General features: G+C 56.6%; 1 protein-coding gene across 1 annotated transcript in view; it reads left to right on the plus strand.

The window, feature by feature from the left end:
• Efa6 (Exchange factor for Arf 6) overlaps positions 1-17,142 on the plus strand; it is a gene marked incomplete at its 3' end in the record, with an annotated part of 70,542 nt that extends 53,400 nt beyond the window's left edge. Inside the window, exons 3-10 of the mRNA XM_037223120.1 lie at positions 7,823-8,016; positions 8,363-8,555; positions 12,429-12,598; positions 14,033-14,159; positions 14,572-14,673; positions 14,977-15,121; positions 16,482-16,625; positions 17,035-17,142. Coding sequence (XP_037079015.1) covers positions 7,823-8,016; positions 8,363-8,555; positions 12,429-12,598; positions 14,033-14,159; positions 14,572-14,673; positions 14,977-15,121; positions 16,482-16,625; positions 17,035-17,142 — 1,183 coding nt within the window. The remainder of the gene's footprint in view (positions 1-7,822; positions 8,017-8,362; positions 8,556-12,428; positions 12,599-14,032; positions 14,160-14,571; positions 14,674-14,976; positions 15,122-16,481; positions 16,626-17,034) is intronic.
• Between the last annotated feature and the right edge of the window lie 34 nt (positions 17,143-17,176).

The following is a 17,176-nucleotide window of genomic DNA, read 5'->3' on the forward strand; positions in this document are numbered from 1 at the left end:
TTGCTTTCTTGACATACTAGGGTTGAAATACTGCTTTGATATCCTTGCAGTCAACAGTATTGGCTGATATAGACTGATGGCTAGGTGGCACAAACAGCTGTGTTCGCACAGTCCAAAGATCATAACATGTGAACTAGCCCCAGAGCTGTCATGACAAATGCAATCTGGGCTCAAAATTCATAACAAATGATTTATTATAACAACAGCTCAATTATCCACCTCATGGTTTGCAAAGATACATGTCACAAAAAAGCACCGACTGGTAACATATTTACTCACCAGTACAAAACAGGTAATGATGTGCACCACAGATGTTCTCTGCACCTCATGTGGCATTATGTTAGGTTTACTTAGTTTATGCACTGTTTTCTTCCACATGAAATGCACAAACCTGGATTTGACAGAGTACTGATGACAGCTATTTTCATCCAGTGCTCACATTTGCTTTCCTGACATTTTGGAACCATCACTGGGCAATTTTGGCCCCATCATTAAAAATAGTTCACATTCTGCACTGACTGCAATGATCTATTGCCTATATTTGTTGATCCTTTGCATCATGCAGGAATTATTGAGTTACCTATCTCACACACACTAAACCGACAAGCAACAAGCAGCCTAATCGCATCAAAAACAAATATTCCAGCCCCGGCTTCCTTGCCATTTGGTCTACCAGTGTGATGTAGCTTCATATTTCCTTGACGAGCCAGTCACCAATATCCAGCACATCCCTCCTGCCAATAGGTGGTCAACCAATGTTCAAGTCACAGGAGGAATGTCTGCAAAATCAATCCTGGGGCATTTATGTATTCACTTAATGCAAAAAACTATTGGTAATCCCTGCAAGAATTGTTGAACAGTTCAAGTACCTACCTCATGGCCTGCAGACACCCATCACAAAAAAGCACCAAGGTGACATATTTAATCATCAGTACAAAAACAGGTGATGATATGCAACAGACGTGTTCTCCATGCAGCATGTGCCATCACGTTAGGTGTTAGTTTATGCACTGTTTTCCTGCACATGGAACACACAAACTTGGATTTAGCAGAGTAATGATGACAACTATTTTCATCCAGTGTTCACATTTGCTTTCTTGCTGTTCTGACCCCGTCATTGGGCAATTTCGGTCCTACCATTAAAAAAGTTCACATTCCGAGCTGACTGCAATGATCTATATTTGTTCATCCGTCATATCATGCAGCAATTTTTAAGCTACCTTTCTCACACAAATTTAACTGACAAGGAACCAGCATCCTAATTTAAGGAACATCTGCAAAAACACTCCTGGGGCCTTAAGGTATTAACTTAATGAAAGAAACTTGGAGGCATTCTCTGCAAGAATTTTGAGCAATCCAAAAATTAAAGTGAGAACAAGTCAAAGCTATATAAAATGACCATATTACCTCCATTTGGCTTTTGGAAGCATGGAGCCTGCCCCAGATGTAAATTAATCTAACCTTTAGGCGGAAAGATAACACCAAGCACCGCCGGTTTTCTTCAAGTACTTCACCTTTTTTAGAAGAAGAAAAATCTCCACCGCGAGCGTTTTACGCGCAGTGCGGCACGGGCTCAACCAGCTCGCGTTAGCAGGATTGCCCGACTTTTGAAATCATACAATCCAAACGACATCTTTAGCACCAAAAGTAATGAGCAGGCAATTAACACCATTCACTACGTCGTTTCGACCACTGCTACTCACAATGCTCGCATGATTGCCTATCATCTTCAAGAAATAACCATCTGATAATATAATAATTTCGGCCACAGACAGGTCATGATTTTTAACACGCAGACAGCCGACGATTTATAGCATGTACTAAAAGGGCAACATAAGCACCAAATTACGTACCTTCCAGCAATCAAGAAAAGTATCCCAGTTCTTCACATTCGTGTCTCGAGTTGATGTTTCCAAACAGACAGCACAGAGAAAAACCCAACAATGTCGGCGGAACTGAACCATTTCCAGCAGTCTTAAAAAACGGACCAAGCCACGGGAACCAAACACCGAAGCCAAGCCAACTTTTTCGGTGCGGTACATTGACGTCTATTAGCGCAGTGCATCTCATACACGAGTCCGGATAATGTGATTCACACTTATTAGGACCAAACACATCGTGACGACATTGTCGCTTAAACTACAACACTTGGGTTCAATTAATATGACTACTCCGTTGCCGTGACATGCTGCAACCATGTGCAGAGGGACTGTCGTAGTACCCTCTTAAAGTAGTGCACCTCCTGTACAATTCCAACGAGCAAGGCTTGAAATCGCTCTGACATCTAGAGACATACTCTGCCGAGATAATATGCCAACAGCCACCCTAAGGAAACGGATCAAGCCTCGGGAAACGAAGACTGAAGCAAGGCCAGCGTTTTCGGTACGGTACATATACGGCTGTTAGCGTAGTGCACCTCACACACGAGTCCGGATAATGCAATTCACACCTTTAGAACTGAACACGTCGTGCTGACAATGTCGATGGAACTGCAAGACTTCGGTCCGATGAATAAGACTCACGCATTGCCGTGAGATGCTGCAATCATGTCGTGCAGAGGGACTGTCGTAGCACCCTCTTAAAGTAGTGCACCTCTTGCACAATTCCAACGAGCAAGGCTTGAAATCGCTCTGACATCAAGAGACATACTCTGCCGAGATATTATGCCAACAGCCACCCTAAGGAAACGGATCACGCCCCGGGAAACGAGGACTGAAGCAAGGCCAGCGTTTTCGGTACGGTACATATACGTCTATTAGCGTAGTGCACCTTATACACGAGTCCGGATCATGCGATTCACACTTATTAGGACCAAACACATCTTGCTGACGATGTCGGTGGATATGCCAGACCACGGTCCGATGAATAAGACTCATGCATTGCCGTCAGATGTTGCCATCATTGGCGGACGGACTGCAGTAGCACCCTCTTCAAGTAGTACACCTCTTGTATAATTCCAATTGGCGAGACCTAGAAACCACTCTGACATCCAAAGACGTTCTCTGCCGAGATAATATGCCAACAGCCACGCTAAGCAAACGGACCAAGCCCCGGGAAACGAAGACTGAAGCAAGGCCAGCGTTTTCGGCACGGTACATATACATCTGTTAGCGTAGTGCGCCTCACGCGAGTCCGGATCATGCGATTCACACTTATTAGGACTAAACACATCTTGCTGACGATGTCGGTGGATATGAAAGACTTTGGTCCGATGAATAAGACTCATGCATTATCGTCAGATTTTGCCGTCATTGGCGGACGGACCGCAGTAGCACACTCTTCAGGTAGTACACCTCTTGTATAATTCCAATTGGCGAGACCTAGAAACCGCTCCTGACATCCAAAGACGTACTCTGCCAAGATAATATGCCAACAGCCACCCTAAGGAAACGGACCAAGCCCCGGGAAACGAAGGCTGAAGCAAGGCCAGCGTTTTTGGTACGGTACATATACGTCTGTTAGCGTAGCGCACCTCACACACGAGTCCGGACAATGCGATTCACACTTATTAGAACTAAACACGTCGTGCTGACAATGTCGATGGAAATGCAAGACATCGGTCCGATGAATAAGACTCATGCATTGCCGTGAGATGCCGCCATCATGTCGTGCACAGGGACTGTCGTAGCACCCTCTTAAAGTAGTGCACCTCTTGTACAATTCCAGTGAGCAAGGCCCGAAATCGCTCTGACATCCAGAGACATACTCTGCCGAGATGATATGCCAACAGCCACCCTAAGAAAACGGACCAAGCCCCGGGAAACGAAGACTGAAGCAAGGCCAGCGTTTTCAGTACGGTACATATACGTCTGTTAGCGTAGTGCACCTCATACACGAGTCCGGATCATGCGATTCACACTTATTAGGACCAAACACATCTTGCTGATGATGTCGGTGGATATGCAAGACTTCGGTCCGATGAATAAGACTCATGCATTGCCGTCAGATGTTGCCATCATTGGCGGACGGACTGCAGTAGCACCCTCTTCAAGTAGTACACCTCTTGTATAATTCCAATTGGCGAGACCTAGAAACCACTCTGACATCCAAAGACGTACTCTGCCGAGATAATATGCCAACAGCCACGCTAAGCAAACGGACCAAGCCCCGGGAAACGAAGACTGAAGCAAGGCCAGCGTTTTCGGTACGGTACATATACGTCTGTTAGCGTAGTGCACCTCACACACGAGTCCGGATCATGCGATTCACACTATTAGGACTAAACACATCTTGCTGACGATGGTATAAGGTACGCTGCGCTTACAAATATATATGTACCGTACCGAAAACGTTGGCCTCGCTTCGGTCTTCGGTTTCCGGAGCTTGGTCCGTTCCCTTAGAATTGCTGTTGACACGTTATTTCGGTACAGTGTGTCTTTGGATGACAAAGCCGTTTTTAGGTCTCGCCAACGAATTATGCAAGAGGCGCACTACTTTAAGAAGATGCTACTACAGTCTGTCCGCACATGATGGTGACATCCCACGACAGTGCATGAGTCTTATTCATTGAATCAAACCATTGCAGCTCAACCGACATTGTCGGCACAATGTGTTTATTTCTACTTAGTGTGAATCGCGTTGTAAGGGCTCTTGTTTCAGGTGCACCGCACGACTAAACGTATATGTACCGTACCTAAACCGTTGCCTTTGTTTCGGTCCTCGGTTCCCGGGGCTTGGCTTTGTTCCTCAGGGTTCGTGTCGGGATGTTATCTCGGCGGGGTGTGTCTTTGCCTTTCAGAGTGGTTTTTAGGTCTCGCCAATCGGAATTATACAAGAGGTGTACTACTTTAAGAGGGTGCTACTACAGCCTGTCCGCACATGATGGCAGCATCTCACGGCAATGCATCAGTCTTATTCATCGGACCGAAGTCTCGCAGTTCCACCGTCATTGTCAGCACGATGTGTTTAATTTCCATAAGTGTGAACCGCCTGATCCGGACTCGTGCATGAGGTGCACTGCGCTAATAGACGCATATGTGCCGTACCGAAAACGCTGGCCTAGCTTCAGTCTTCGGTTCCAAGGCTTGGTCCGTATCCTTAGGATTTTTATTGGCATATTATCTCGGTAGAGTATGTCTTTGGATGTCAGAGCGGTTTTTAGGTCCCGCCAATTGGAATTATACCAGAGGTGTACTACTTGAAGAGGGTGCTACTGCAATCCGTCCGCCAATGATGGCAACATCTGACGGCAATGCATGAGTCTTATTCGTCGGACCGTGGTCTGGCATATCCACCGACATCGTCAGCAAGATGTGTTTGGTCCTAATAAGTGTGAATCGCATGATCCGGACTCGTGTGTAAGGTGCACTACGCTAATAGACGCATATGTACCGTACCGAAACGCTGGCCTTGCTTCAGTCTTCTTTCCCGGGGCTTGATCCGTTTCCTTAGGGTAGCTGTTGGCATAATATCTCGGCAGAGTATGTCTCTGGATGTCAGAGCGATTTCAAGCCTTGCTCGTTGGAATTGTACAAGAGGTGCACTACTTTAAGAGGGTGCTACGACAGTCCCTCTGCACGACATGATGGTATCTCACGGCAATGCATGAGTCTTATTCATCGGACCGAAGTCTTGCAGTTCCATCGACATTGTCAGCACGACGTGTTCAGTTCTAAGGGTGTGAATCGCATTATCCGGACTCGTGTGTGAGGTGCACTACGCTAACAGACGTATATGTACCGTACCGAAAACGCTGGCCTTGCTTCAGTCTTCGTTTCCCGAGGCTTGATCCGTTTCCTTGGGGTGGCTGTTGGCATATTATCTCGGCAGAGTATGTCTCTGGATGTCAGAGCGATTTCAAGCCCTGCTCGTTGGAATTGTACAAGAGGTGCACTACTTTAAGAGGGTACTACGACAGTCCCTCTGCACGACATGATGGCAGCATGTCACGGCAACGGAGTAGTCATATTAATTGAATCCAAGTGTTGTAGTTTAAGCGACAATGTCGTCACGATGTGTTTGGTCCTAATAAGTGTGAATCACATTATCCGGACTCGTGTATGAGATGCACTGCGCTAATAGACGTCAATGTACCGCACCGAAAACGTTGGCTTGGCTTCGGTGTTTGGTTCCCGTGACTTGGTCCGTTTTTTAAGACTGCTGGAAATGCTTCAGTTCCGCCGACATTGTTGGGTTTTTCTCTGTGCTGTCTGTTTGGAAACATCAACTCGAGACACGAATGTGAAGAACTGGGATACTTTTCTTGATTGCTGGAAGGTACGTAATTTGGTGCTTATGTTGCCCTTTTAGTACATGCTATAAATCGTCGGCTGCGTGTTAAAAATCATATGACCTGCTTGTGGCCGAAATTATTATATTATCAGATGGTTATCTCTTGAAGATGATAGGCAATCATGCGAGCATTGTGAGTAGCAGTGGTCGAAACGACGTAGTGTATAATGTTAATTGCCTGCTCTTTATTTTTGGTGCTAAAGATGTCGTTTGGATTGTATGATTTCAAAGTTGGGCAATCCTGCTAACGCGAGCTGGTTGAGCCCGTGCCGCACTGCGCGTAAAACGCTCGCGGTGGAGATTTTTCTTCTTCTAAAAAAGGTGAAGTACTTGAAGAATACCGCACCGCCGACGCCTGCTGTCTGCATAGATCACGCGCCTAGCAAGGCTAAATTACGTGAGGATTTCTGTGCTGCTAGCCCCTCAAGGCCCTCAATAATAAGGGTAGTTTTAGCAGCATGGTGTCAACTTCACCTTCTTTCTCTTTTCCTTTACCATCTTGGACTTGGACCGTCTCGAGCAATAGCTAAAAACCCGTGGAAAAGCGGCAACACCAAACGAAGCTGAAATGGCCGTGAACAGAACTGCGTGCGCCAGGCATTTTTCTTTTTTTTTGTTTAGACAGCTGACGGCCGATAATTCGGACGAAATCCCTTCCTGACCGGATGATCCTCTCACGGGAAGGGATTTCCTCCGGCGCACGATTCGAATCAGCGGAACGGCGCGTGAGTGTATACATGGGCCGTATAGTTCGGATCGAGGACGGGTCCCGGCTCAATTCGAATCACAGCTGCCCATGTAAACAGGGTATCTAGCTCACTCCGGTTTATGACGCGTCCTGTTCATGAAAGACATATTTGCTTATTTCGTGTTTTGAATGAGGTGCACGCCCCCGCACTCGAAGCCTGCGTCATGGGTATTGGGGTTTTGTTTTCATGGTTGGTGGCTGCTGGCGTGGTTGGTTTCGGTCACGGAAACACTGCCAAAATTAACAAGTGCAAAGCGATCAGCTGACGGGACCACAGGTGTCCCCCCAGCTGATCGCTGTCCGCCAACGGTGCGGCGGGACCATATCCCCCCAAGTTATGGCGTCTAGGTCAGCACCAGTTCAGGGACTGGCCAGCTCGAAGGACAGCATGCATGGCGCACAGCTGTTAGCGCGGTGCATACGGATGGGCTCGTCTCTTAGAGTCATTGTACTCGTACCATTCTTTCAAAAAGTGATGTTTACAGTGGACTGTGTATAAGCCCAAAGAGGCGCGAGAGAGGAGAAACCACGAGTGGCGTGAGGGTTGGCGCAGGCCAGTCTATTTTCATATTATTTGAAATTATTTTGATAGGGTGCGTATGCCTGTCCGCTGTCTTGCTGTTTGACCCATGCGCAGGTTAACGGTTGGTCGCCCACAGATGCAACGTGGTTGGTTGGTTGGGTGTCTAGTTCATATTCATGGTTCATAGTCATTGGCTGGTGATTTCAAGCCGGTTTTAACCGGCACTCCCCGCGTTGCTGTCGTTGTTGGCTGTTTTGAACCCCCGAAGCTCCTAGCGAACGATGCACGGCCGACTGACCTTCGCGCGCCCTCTGTTTCAGCAACGAGTTCAACCGCACCGTCGCCGACGAGTATCTCAAGCACTTTGACTTCACGGGCGACTCGCTAGATGTCGCGCTGGGCAAGTTTCTGGACAAGTTCGCGCTGACGGGCGAGACGCAGGAGCGGGAGCGGGTGCTGGTCCACTTCAGCAAGCGCTACCTGGAGAACAACCCGCGCTCCTTCAACTCGCCCGGTGAGGGAGCGACAAGAGGGTGGTGGGGGGGAGTGGGGGGGGGGGGGGGGCGCCAGGGTCGGCGCGGGCCCCAGCTAGGACGGGTCCGTGCGGGAAGGACTTCCGACTGCGGCCCTTGTGGGCAGAAGCACTGGCGGGCGCTGTGAGAGACGTTTGTCGTGTGCGACTGTTGACCTTTTATGTTTTTGTTTTGTTTTTGGTAATGCAACTCGGCAGCGGCACGTGGCTCTATCATTTGGAAATGACTGGTGACTTATGGTTTTGTTTGTGACTGGCGTGTGCCCTGCTGTCTGACCTGGTCTTTCCCTGTCTGTGGTCGTCTGACGGTCGTCGGCCCTCGCCCCAGACGCCTGCCACACGCTCACCTGCGCCCTGATGCTGCTCAACACCGACCTGCACGTGCAGCACGTGCCGCGCAAGATGACCTGCGCCGAGTTCGTCGACAACCTGTCGGAGCTGAACGACGGCGAGGACTTCCCGCGCGACACGCTCAAGAGCCTGTACCAGGCCATCAAGGCGCAGCCGCTGCACTACGCCGCGTGAGTGGCGCCCTCTGGCGGGTGACGGCGACGGCGGGCTCGGCCGGCCGGGGGCGGGCTGCGATCTGGTGATGGCGGCAGGCCTCGCCGTGCGGCGGCAGTGGGCTGTGTTGTGGGGTGTGGGTCGGCGTGGGGACGCTCGATGCGTGAAGGCGACGTGGGGATGTTTTGTGGAGGGGATTGAGGCGACGTGTTGGGGTCACGGATGGAGTGGTTGTCCTTCCCGCTTAGGCTCAGGCGGTAAAGTGCTGGACTTGCAATCAGAGTACCCTAGTTCAAATCTCAGCGGTGGCAAGGGGAGAATTCGGACCGTGACACTTACGTGTCTGAAAGCCAAACGTCATCCAGTCACTTATCAGGACCCTATGACGCCTGAGGACGGCCGGAGAATTAGCTGACCGAAGCGATGGGCGCGCACTTACGCACCGGACGAGGAGAACAATCCTCACAGTTATTCCATCCGCGAGACGTTCAGCCGCGATGCCACAGCAGCGGTAGGGTGGAACACTCCGGCGTGGGCCAGTGTCGGTCATGTGGGAGCCTCCTGGGCCGGCCGCCGCCGTGTGTGACCCCGCTGCGTGGTCTCGGTGGACCCCGGTCAGGCAGCCGCCACGCCGGCTCCGAGGCGAGAGGGTCAGGCGGCGGCTGCGGTCGGACCACCCGGTGAAGGCGGTCTGGTCCGGAGCTCGTTTAGCAGCTCTGGTGCCCGTGTGGCCACTTGGTGCACGCTTGAAGTCGGTCCGGTGGTCGGCGTCAACCGGCGGGGCCGAGGACAGGTGCTGCACGTGATGGCCCGCCACGGTGCCCCGTACCGAGGGGGGGGGGGCCGGAACGCACACCGGTGCCGACGTCCTGGAAATCACAACCAGTGTAGAAGCTGGCGTCTTCACAGCAGGGTTGATGTAACGGACCGCCGCAGTGTGGCCTGGTCGTGAAGCACAACATGTATGTGGCGTCGCGGAAGAGCATCGCTGGGGATGTAACCGGCCGCCGCGGTATGGCCTGGTCGTGAAGCACAACATGGATGTGGCGTCGTAGAAGAGCATCGCTGGAGATGTAACCGGCCGCCGCAGTGTGGCCTGGTCGTGAAGCACAACATCGATGTGGCGTCGCAGAAGAGCATCGCTGGGGATGTAACCGGCCGCCGCAGTATGGCCTGGTGAAGCACAACATCGATGTGGCGTCGCAGAAGAGCATCGCTGGGTGCTGGGTTGGTCTGAACCACAGGCTGCAGTATTTGAAGCGATGGAAAGTTGATTGTGCCTACGTCACCCTTCAGATTCTGAACAGGTAGGCGTTCGTTGTTATTTAAAGCCCACGCGAAATATGGGCTTAATGCACCGCACACCGGACGGAAATTGCCTTGGCAAACGAGATCAGCTCAGAGTCCTGCCAATCACCAAGTCAGCCGTCGCTTCATGCTATGGTGATGCCAAAGCCAGTTGCCAATCACAGAAGGAAGCTGACGTCCAAATTGGGCATGGCGTAACACGCTGGCAATATTGCTGCTCGATACATTTTCCAGTGCATAGACACCCCGAATTCTATCCGCTTTATGAAGAGAATTGCGTGCGTCACCCAAGCCGTCCGCTCGCCAACCATTGTCTGTTCCTCGCGGCTTGTGGGTGGAATGTATGTCAGACCGCGTCCGCAGGGTCACGGTGGCGCAGGTGGTTGTGACGCTCCGTGCGTGCGCACGTGCGCGCCGCGCTGCTACGCACCGGGCGCCGTGGCACGCTGCGCCGCTTCGCTGCGCAGTTTGGACGTGCGCCACGTGATCCCCACGGGATGACTACGGCGCTGACCATAAGCTTACAAACATGGCACCACTAACACTGACACTACGCGCAGGCGCCTCGTACGGGTCCGACAAGGCGGCACTGAAACTGGCCGGAACTATCGAGTGGCGTCGGGGCGTGGTCGTGACCGCGGGTCGAGTGGCCGAGTGGTCAGCGCCTTTGGCTACCACGTGGGGGTCCGGGTTCGAGCCCCGGCTGCGCCATGGCCATTGGTCGTTCGTTTGGCCCCCGCAGTCGCTGTCGCTCCATAAACGGGAGGGCGATGACGTGCGTTGCGTTTCCTTAAAAAGGAATCTCAGCCCGCTGTGGAGCGTAGATGAGAGACACTGCCGGCACTAGACTGTGTTTCGACGGCATTTCACGGCCCGTCCTGTCAACGAACAGTTGCTTGTAAATTACTGCATACGTCTGTGCGCGATCACGGATGTGCAGTCAATTATGGTTTTCGTGAAACCAATGGCTTCCATGCATTGATGCCGCGCATTAAATTAAAATATGTACGTTCCCTGCCAACACAAGCAGTAACGTGAGCAACATAATGCAGTGGAAATGCAACCTTAGTCATCCTTTGGGCTTCTGGGAAGAACACAGCCACCATCAGTGTCATGTTTCTTTTGATCCTCTGTGGACGTAAGTCGGATGTAAATGTGAAAGTCACGAACCGCGGGTCTGGTTCTGGTGTCAGATGACATCGTTAGTCCCGGACCAGTTCATTGACCTCAGCGTCAGATACAAGGCAGGTATGCAGTAGCAACAGATGCTGCATATCTGCATGCATCAGTTCTCATTGGTCATTGATGGCAGCCTCGCGGTATGCACTACGAAATCATGTTTATTTTCCACCCTGGTATGATGTAGGTTTGGCTTGAAACGAACGGTTTTGCTTTTTACCTGTAGCCGTCAGGTGCACTCTGTTCTGATTCAGTGCACTCAGGTGCACAGATGTTTATTTTCGTATCAGGAGCCTCTAATTGTCAAGTGTTGTCTTTCAAAGATGGCATATCCACGATTATCTGGGATCTAAAGAGGTATTATTCGCGAGAATTCGCCTAGATCTTGCGGCGCTTATCGCCACGCGACAGGATGGCGTCCGCGGCGCAGTGGGATGCCAGCCGTCGCTGTGCTGAACCGGTGGCGTCACTCCAGTACTCGTCCTTTGTATCGTTTAGCGCCTGGCCGGCCGCCGCCGCCGCCGCCGCCGCCGCCGTCTGTGGCTCCGGTGACTCGCCGTAACCTGACCGGACTGCGGGCGGGGCCTGTCTCGGGAGGAGGGGGGGGGGGGGGCGGCCCCCCGTCGGCGGTCGGTCCGGCTCCAGTAGTCCGGCGCGGTGGGCGGTTGTGGTTGAGGTGGTTGTGAAGCTGCTGTGACGGTCGTATGCCTCCCTCCTGCGCACGGCAAGTAGACAGCCGGCGGCGGTGATGGTCAAGTGGTGGCAGCGATGGCGACGTGGTGGGCGAGATCGACGCGCCTGACTGAGGACACGGAGAACTGAGCACACGTGCAGGGACCTCCGGACGCGAGACACGGACCAGCGCCAACCGGAGGCCCGCGCCGGTCACCGCCAGTGTATATTGTACCGCTGCAGGAGGCCGGCCGGGCTCCAACAGAACAAGCGGACGATGGAGCGGACAGCGGCCGGGGTCGGCCGGGCGCCGGCGAGCGAAGCGGCTGTGTGACCGTGCGCCGCCGCTGGGAGGTTCGGCAGCCGGGCACCGGCGCCGGCACCATGCTATGTCTGAGGAGGGGGCGGCGCGGCCAGCCCAGGTGACGGAGAGGGGGGGGGGGGGGGGGCGGCCGACGCCTGCTGTATTGTACTGCGCTGTACTGTGCTGCACTATGCTGTGCTGTGCTGTGCTGTGCTGTACTGTACTGCACCGCACTGCACTGCGACTGTGCTGTGTACTGCGTTGCGTTGAGTACTACGCACTGTGCTACTGGCGCCGTGGCGATGCACCGCTCCAGTTGACCCCTCCCTCGCCCGTCCCGCCCACAGCAACGAGTACACACTGTGCTACCGGCGCCGTGGCGCTGCACCGCCCGAGCTGGCCCCACCATTGCCTGTCCCGCCCGCAGGGACGACGAGTACGAGGAGATGCAGAGCGCGGCGACCGAGGTGCCGTCGGCCGGCGCCGGCGCCGGCGGCAGCAACCCCTTCCTCGAGATCCCCGACGCCAGCAAGGCGACCGAGTACAAGCGCGGCTACGTGATGCGCAAGTGCTGCGTCGAGCCCAACGGCAAGCGCAGTGAGTGCGAAGCGCCGCCTGCGCACTGTGCGAAGCGCTGTCTGCCCACTGTGCGAAGCGCTGTGCACTCCAGCCCTGTGTGGTGTCACGAGTCACCGCGTCTGTCGCGCTGTCTGTGTCCGGTTGTGAAGCACAGCGAGTGTGCCGCTCCGCGTCTCTTGGCGGCGGGTTCCCACTGTCCGCCTACCTGCAGGCTGTCCGTCCGGTCCGTGTTCACGGTGCTGGCGCGTCTGGTGGCGGGCGCCACGCTCCGACGTCGAAGGTGTCAGCTCGGGTGCAGTGTGCTGCCGAGCGGTTACCGTGCGCCGTGCCGTCGCATGTCGCCGTGGCGCGTGCTGTGGCGTGGTGGGCGGGTGTGCTGCAGGCCCGGACTGCGCCCCGGTCTGCAGGTGCGTGGCCGGCTGGCCGGGCCGGCGGCCGCCCAGTGCCCGGCTGCAGCTCACCGCCGCCGCCGTCGCAGCCTGCCGACGGCGGCGGCGGCGGTGGCGGTCCGTCAGCCGCACGGACCGGGCCATTGTCCGGCGGCTGTAGGGGGAGGGGCACCCCCTGCGGCGCCGCTGACCGAGCAGACGAGGCCCGCCGGCGCCGCGCCGCAGGCCGAGCTGAGTCGGCCGGTGTCTGCCGATGGCGTGTTGGCCCGGCGCAGGGGGCGGGATGCCCGGCCGCCTTTACGTCATCTCAGGCCTGTTCCCTGCCGGCGGTGTCCGGCAGGGAACAGGCCGTGCCGCGTCCGCGTGTTGCTGCACCGGCCCGAAGTTCACCTGACGTCGCTCCCGACCCGCCCCGTCCTCTGTGCATGCGGAGGCTTGTGTGCTCCCGTTGTTTGTGTGCGCAGCCAGGCCTTCGTTCGAAACGCCTCATGCTGTGAACAGGCGCGCTTCAACCGCGCTCGGTGGCCTGTAACAGGTTGTGTGACTGCTCTGCCGCCACTCGCTTCCGTTGGGACCTCTGTGTCGCCGCACGAGGCGGCCAGTGGTGTTACCGTGCATCCCACGTCCGCTTTCGTGCGGCAGGAGTGCACTTGACACCTCTCGCCGTGTGGTATCTCGCTGCGAGAGCTGCCGGTGAAACAGCGTCATTGCCGTTGCCGTCGTGTTTCGGTGCCCATCTGTGACCTCCGGCGCGGCGTGTGTGGTCCTTGCCAGGAGGTCGCTGCTGCCGTGTTAGCTCCCGATCTGGCCAGCAGCCGCCCTTTGCGGCCGCCGCCGGTTTCTGCCCTCCAGCGCCGTGTACTCTGCGCCCGGTTACCCTCCAGTGCCGTGTTCTCAGCGCCCGGTTAGCCTCCAGTGCCGTGTACTCAGCGCCCGGTTACCCTCCAGTGCCCTGTACTCTGCGCCCGGTTATCGCCAGTGGCCGTATCCTTTGCCTCCTGGTTACCGCCGGTGGCCGACGACGTTGACGTTGTTGACGCCGGCGCCCGACTCTGTCCGGCAGCGGCGCTCGGTAAGCGGTCGTGGCGCATGTTCTACTGCACACTGCGGGACCTGGTACTCTACATGCACAAGGACGAGAACAACTCGCGCAAGCCGGGCGCCTACGACGACCTGCACAATGCCATTAGGTGCGCCAGGCGCCGGTGCGGGGGCGGCGGGGCGGGCGGGCAGACCATGGTGTGCGGATTCAGCGCAACGCGAGCGGAGGTCACGGCCACTTGTGCGTGCACGAGTATTGCGAGGAATCGGGTGCGGCGTTGTTTTTTCTGCTTCTTCGGTTTGGTTTTACGCAGCGAGCACTACCGTCAGAACTTCCACATACGATGCAGTCTTTACGACTGCTGTCCGCTGACCATTTGTTCACTTATCTTTGGGGCATTGTGGGTGAGCAGTCCCCACGCGGCTGGCCGGGACAGCGCGGCGCTCGACGGCGCGTGGAGTGCGGGGTGGGCTCTGCCGGTGCTGCCGCGCCTGCAGTGACCGAGGCCTTGACCTGACCTGACCTGACGCGACCTGACTTGCCCGGCGGTGGCGCGGCAGGGTGCACCACGCGCTGGCGACCAAGGCCGACGACTACTTCAAGAAGCAGCACGTGTTCAAGCTGCAGACGGCCGACCGGGCCGAGTACCTGCTGCAGACCAGGTGAGGCCGCCATCAGTGGGCCGAGGCGGCTCGCTCGCGCGCGCAGGCGCTGTGAGACACGCGGCCAGTGGTGGACCGAGGGCACCCGGCCACGCACGGCGTCGCAGACGGGCTGGGGGGGGGGGGGGGAATATGTCCTCACTGGGGTGTTTGCTCGCGCTGTCGTCCTCACGCGGCCGCCAGACGGCGCGGCCCGGCCGGAGCGGACGCCGTGTCTGCCGACGGCGGTCGGATGTGCACGGTGTTTTGTCGGGGCTGTTGCCGCCGCTTACCCAGCTCTCCCCCGTCCCCCGCCGTCGCCAGTGACGCCAAGGAGCTGCAGGCCTGGATCGACACGTTGAACTTCGTGTCGGCCAGCCTGTCGTCGCCGCCGCTGGCCGGCGCCGTCGGCAGCCAGCGGCGCTTCCAGCGGCCGCTGCTGCCGGCCGGCATCACCAAACTCAACCTGGTGAGTGGGACCTGGGAGCTGAGGGGAAGCTGACGGCAGCAGGGAGCTGACGTCGGTGGGGAGCTGGCGGAGGGGAGGTAGCCAAGCCAGGGCCCCAGGCCCGCCTGTTATCGACGGAAGCCTCCGGTCCGGCCGGAGGAGCACGTCGTCAATTGGGACGGGCCACTCGCTGCTGCACCAGGCTAAGACTCACTGGCGCTCGCCTCACTGGCGCCCCTGTGCTGGCGCTGACCCGCTGTTGAAGGCGAGCCTCTCGCAGCCCCAGTGATCTAGCCTGTTGGCGCCCCCGCCCGGGCCGTGGCTCGCTGTTTGGCGTGACCCGCTGGTGGACTGGCCTGCGAGCAGGCGGTCAAGCCGACCGGCTAGCGTTTGTGTGGAAATCACGGCTGGGCTGCCTTCTGTTGGGTTCTCTTAGGGTATCACAAATTATTAAGTCTGGTTTTAAGGTATGGAATTAGTGCAAAAGCGTATGGCTCTTAGACGTACCGCAAATACAATTACTCGGTGACGTTCATTTCGAAACGTCAAAGCCACGTTTTGAGGTCCGCGTTATGCTTATGTAATGAGATTGGGGTAGCGCGGCTTCAGTAGTGGGTTGGACGAAGATGCGTACTCCGCCGATGCCCACGCAATGCCAGCGCCATGTGTCATTGGGGCTTCACGACGCACTCAGCTGCTGAGGCTACATGGCGTCGCCTGCCTCCCACCCTGGCAGGAAGGGCGGGCGCCGCGGGGAATCGAACCCCGGACCTCTGGTTTCCCAGACCATGATTCCACACCATTCCATACATTCTACACCAGCGCCGTAATTGGCGCCGCGCTGTCGATGCGAGGCTCTCCGGCGGCCGTCACCGCCGCGGCCCGCCGATGCGAGACCCTCCGGCGGCCGTCACCGCCGCGACCCGCTGATGCGAGACCCTCCGGCGGCCGTCACCGCCGCGGCCCGCCGATGCGAGACTCGCCGGCGGCCGTCACCGCCGCGGCCCGCCGATGCGAGACTCGCCGGCGGCCGTCACCGCCGCGGCCCGCCGATGCGAGACCCTCCGGCGGCCGTCACCGCCGCGGCCCGCCGATGCGAGACTCGCCGGCGGCCGTCACCGCCGCGGCCCGCCGATGCGAGACCCTCCGGCGGCCGTCACCGCCGCGACCCGCTGATGCGAGACCCTCCGGCGGTCGTCACCGCCGCGGCCCGCCGATGCGAGACTCGCCGGCGGCCGTCACCGCCGCGGCCCGCTGATGCGAGACCCTCCGGCGGCCGTCACCGCCGCGGCCCGCCGATGCGAGACTCGCCGGCGGCCGTCACCGCCGCGGCCCGCCGGGACCGGGGACAGCCTGACCCGCCGCTGACGCTGTCCGGCAGCACGACCAGCTGCTGGAGCACGAGAAGAAGGTGACGCAGCTGGAGGCCGAGCTGGCCACCATGGAGCAGAGTCCGCCGCCCAAGGGGGCGCGCACCCAGCTGGTGCAGGCCTACCGCGAGAAGTTCGCATTCCTGCAGGCCGAGGTACGGGCCTGTGTTCCACCCTCGTGAACAACTCTTGGGTGAGGTGGTTTGTTTGATTTTAGTCTGGCAGCGCAGCTGGCGTCAGTGTTCTCAAGTGAATTATGAGACAGGCCCGGCTCGGCTCAGCTATTGGTTTTAAGATCCATCGTCCGTTTTCATGTGTCATCTATGTCGGGTCTTCACACAAAGTTTTGTGGTTTAATGAGCATTGATGAACGACTTTGTGTGTGATGCGCTGAAATGTTACCTATCTTCACTGCTCTTGTGTGCCATGTTTGAGATGTACATGTGCGGTTGACAGCCACTTAAGTTGCTCCTATTCGTCACGACCTGTGCTGTGTTGACGACTGGCTTCGATGGGCGTCAGCGGTGTGACCCTTGTGACCCCGGCGCCCCGGCCTGGCTCCAGGCCACACGCTACCGCACCTACGGCCAGCTGCTGCGCTCCAAGATGGCGCAGTACCCGCAGCTGGAGCCGGCGCTGCTGCAGACGCCCATCGGCGAGCTGGACGAGGAGGCGACCGCGGCGCCCCCGCCGGCCGCCGCCGCAG

Source organism: Pollicipes pollicipes, unplaced genomic scaffold (genome assembly GCF_011947565.3).
Source record: "Pollicipes pollicipes isolate AB1234 unplaced genomic scaffold, Ppol_2.1 Scaffold_1600;HRSCAF=1878_pilon_pilon_pilon, whole genome shotgun sequence".
Taxonomy (NCBI): domain Eukaryota; kingdom Metazoa; phylum Arthropoda; class Thecostraca; order Pollicipedomorpha; family Pollicipedidae; genus Pollicipes; species Pollicipes pollicipes.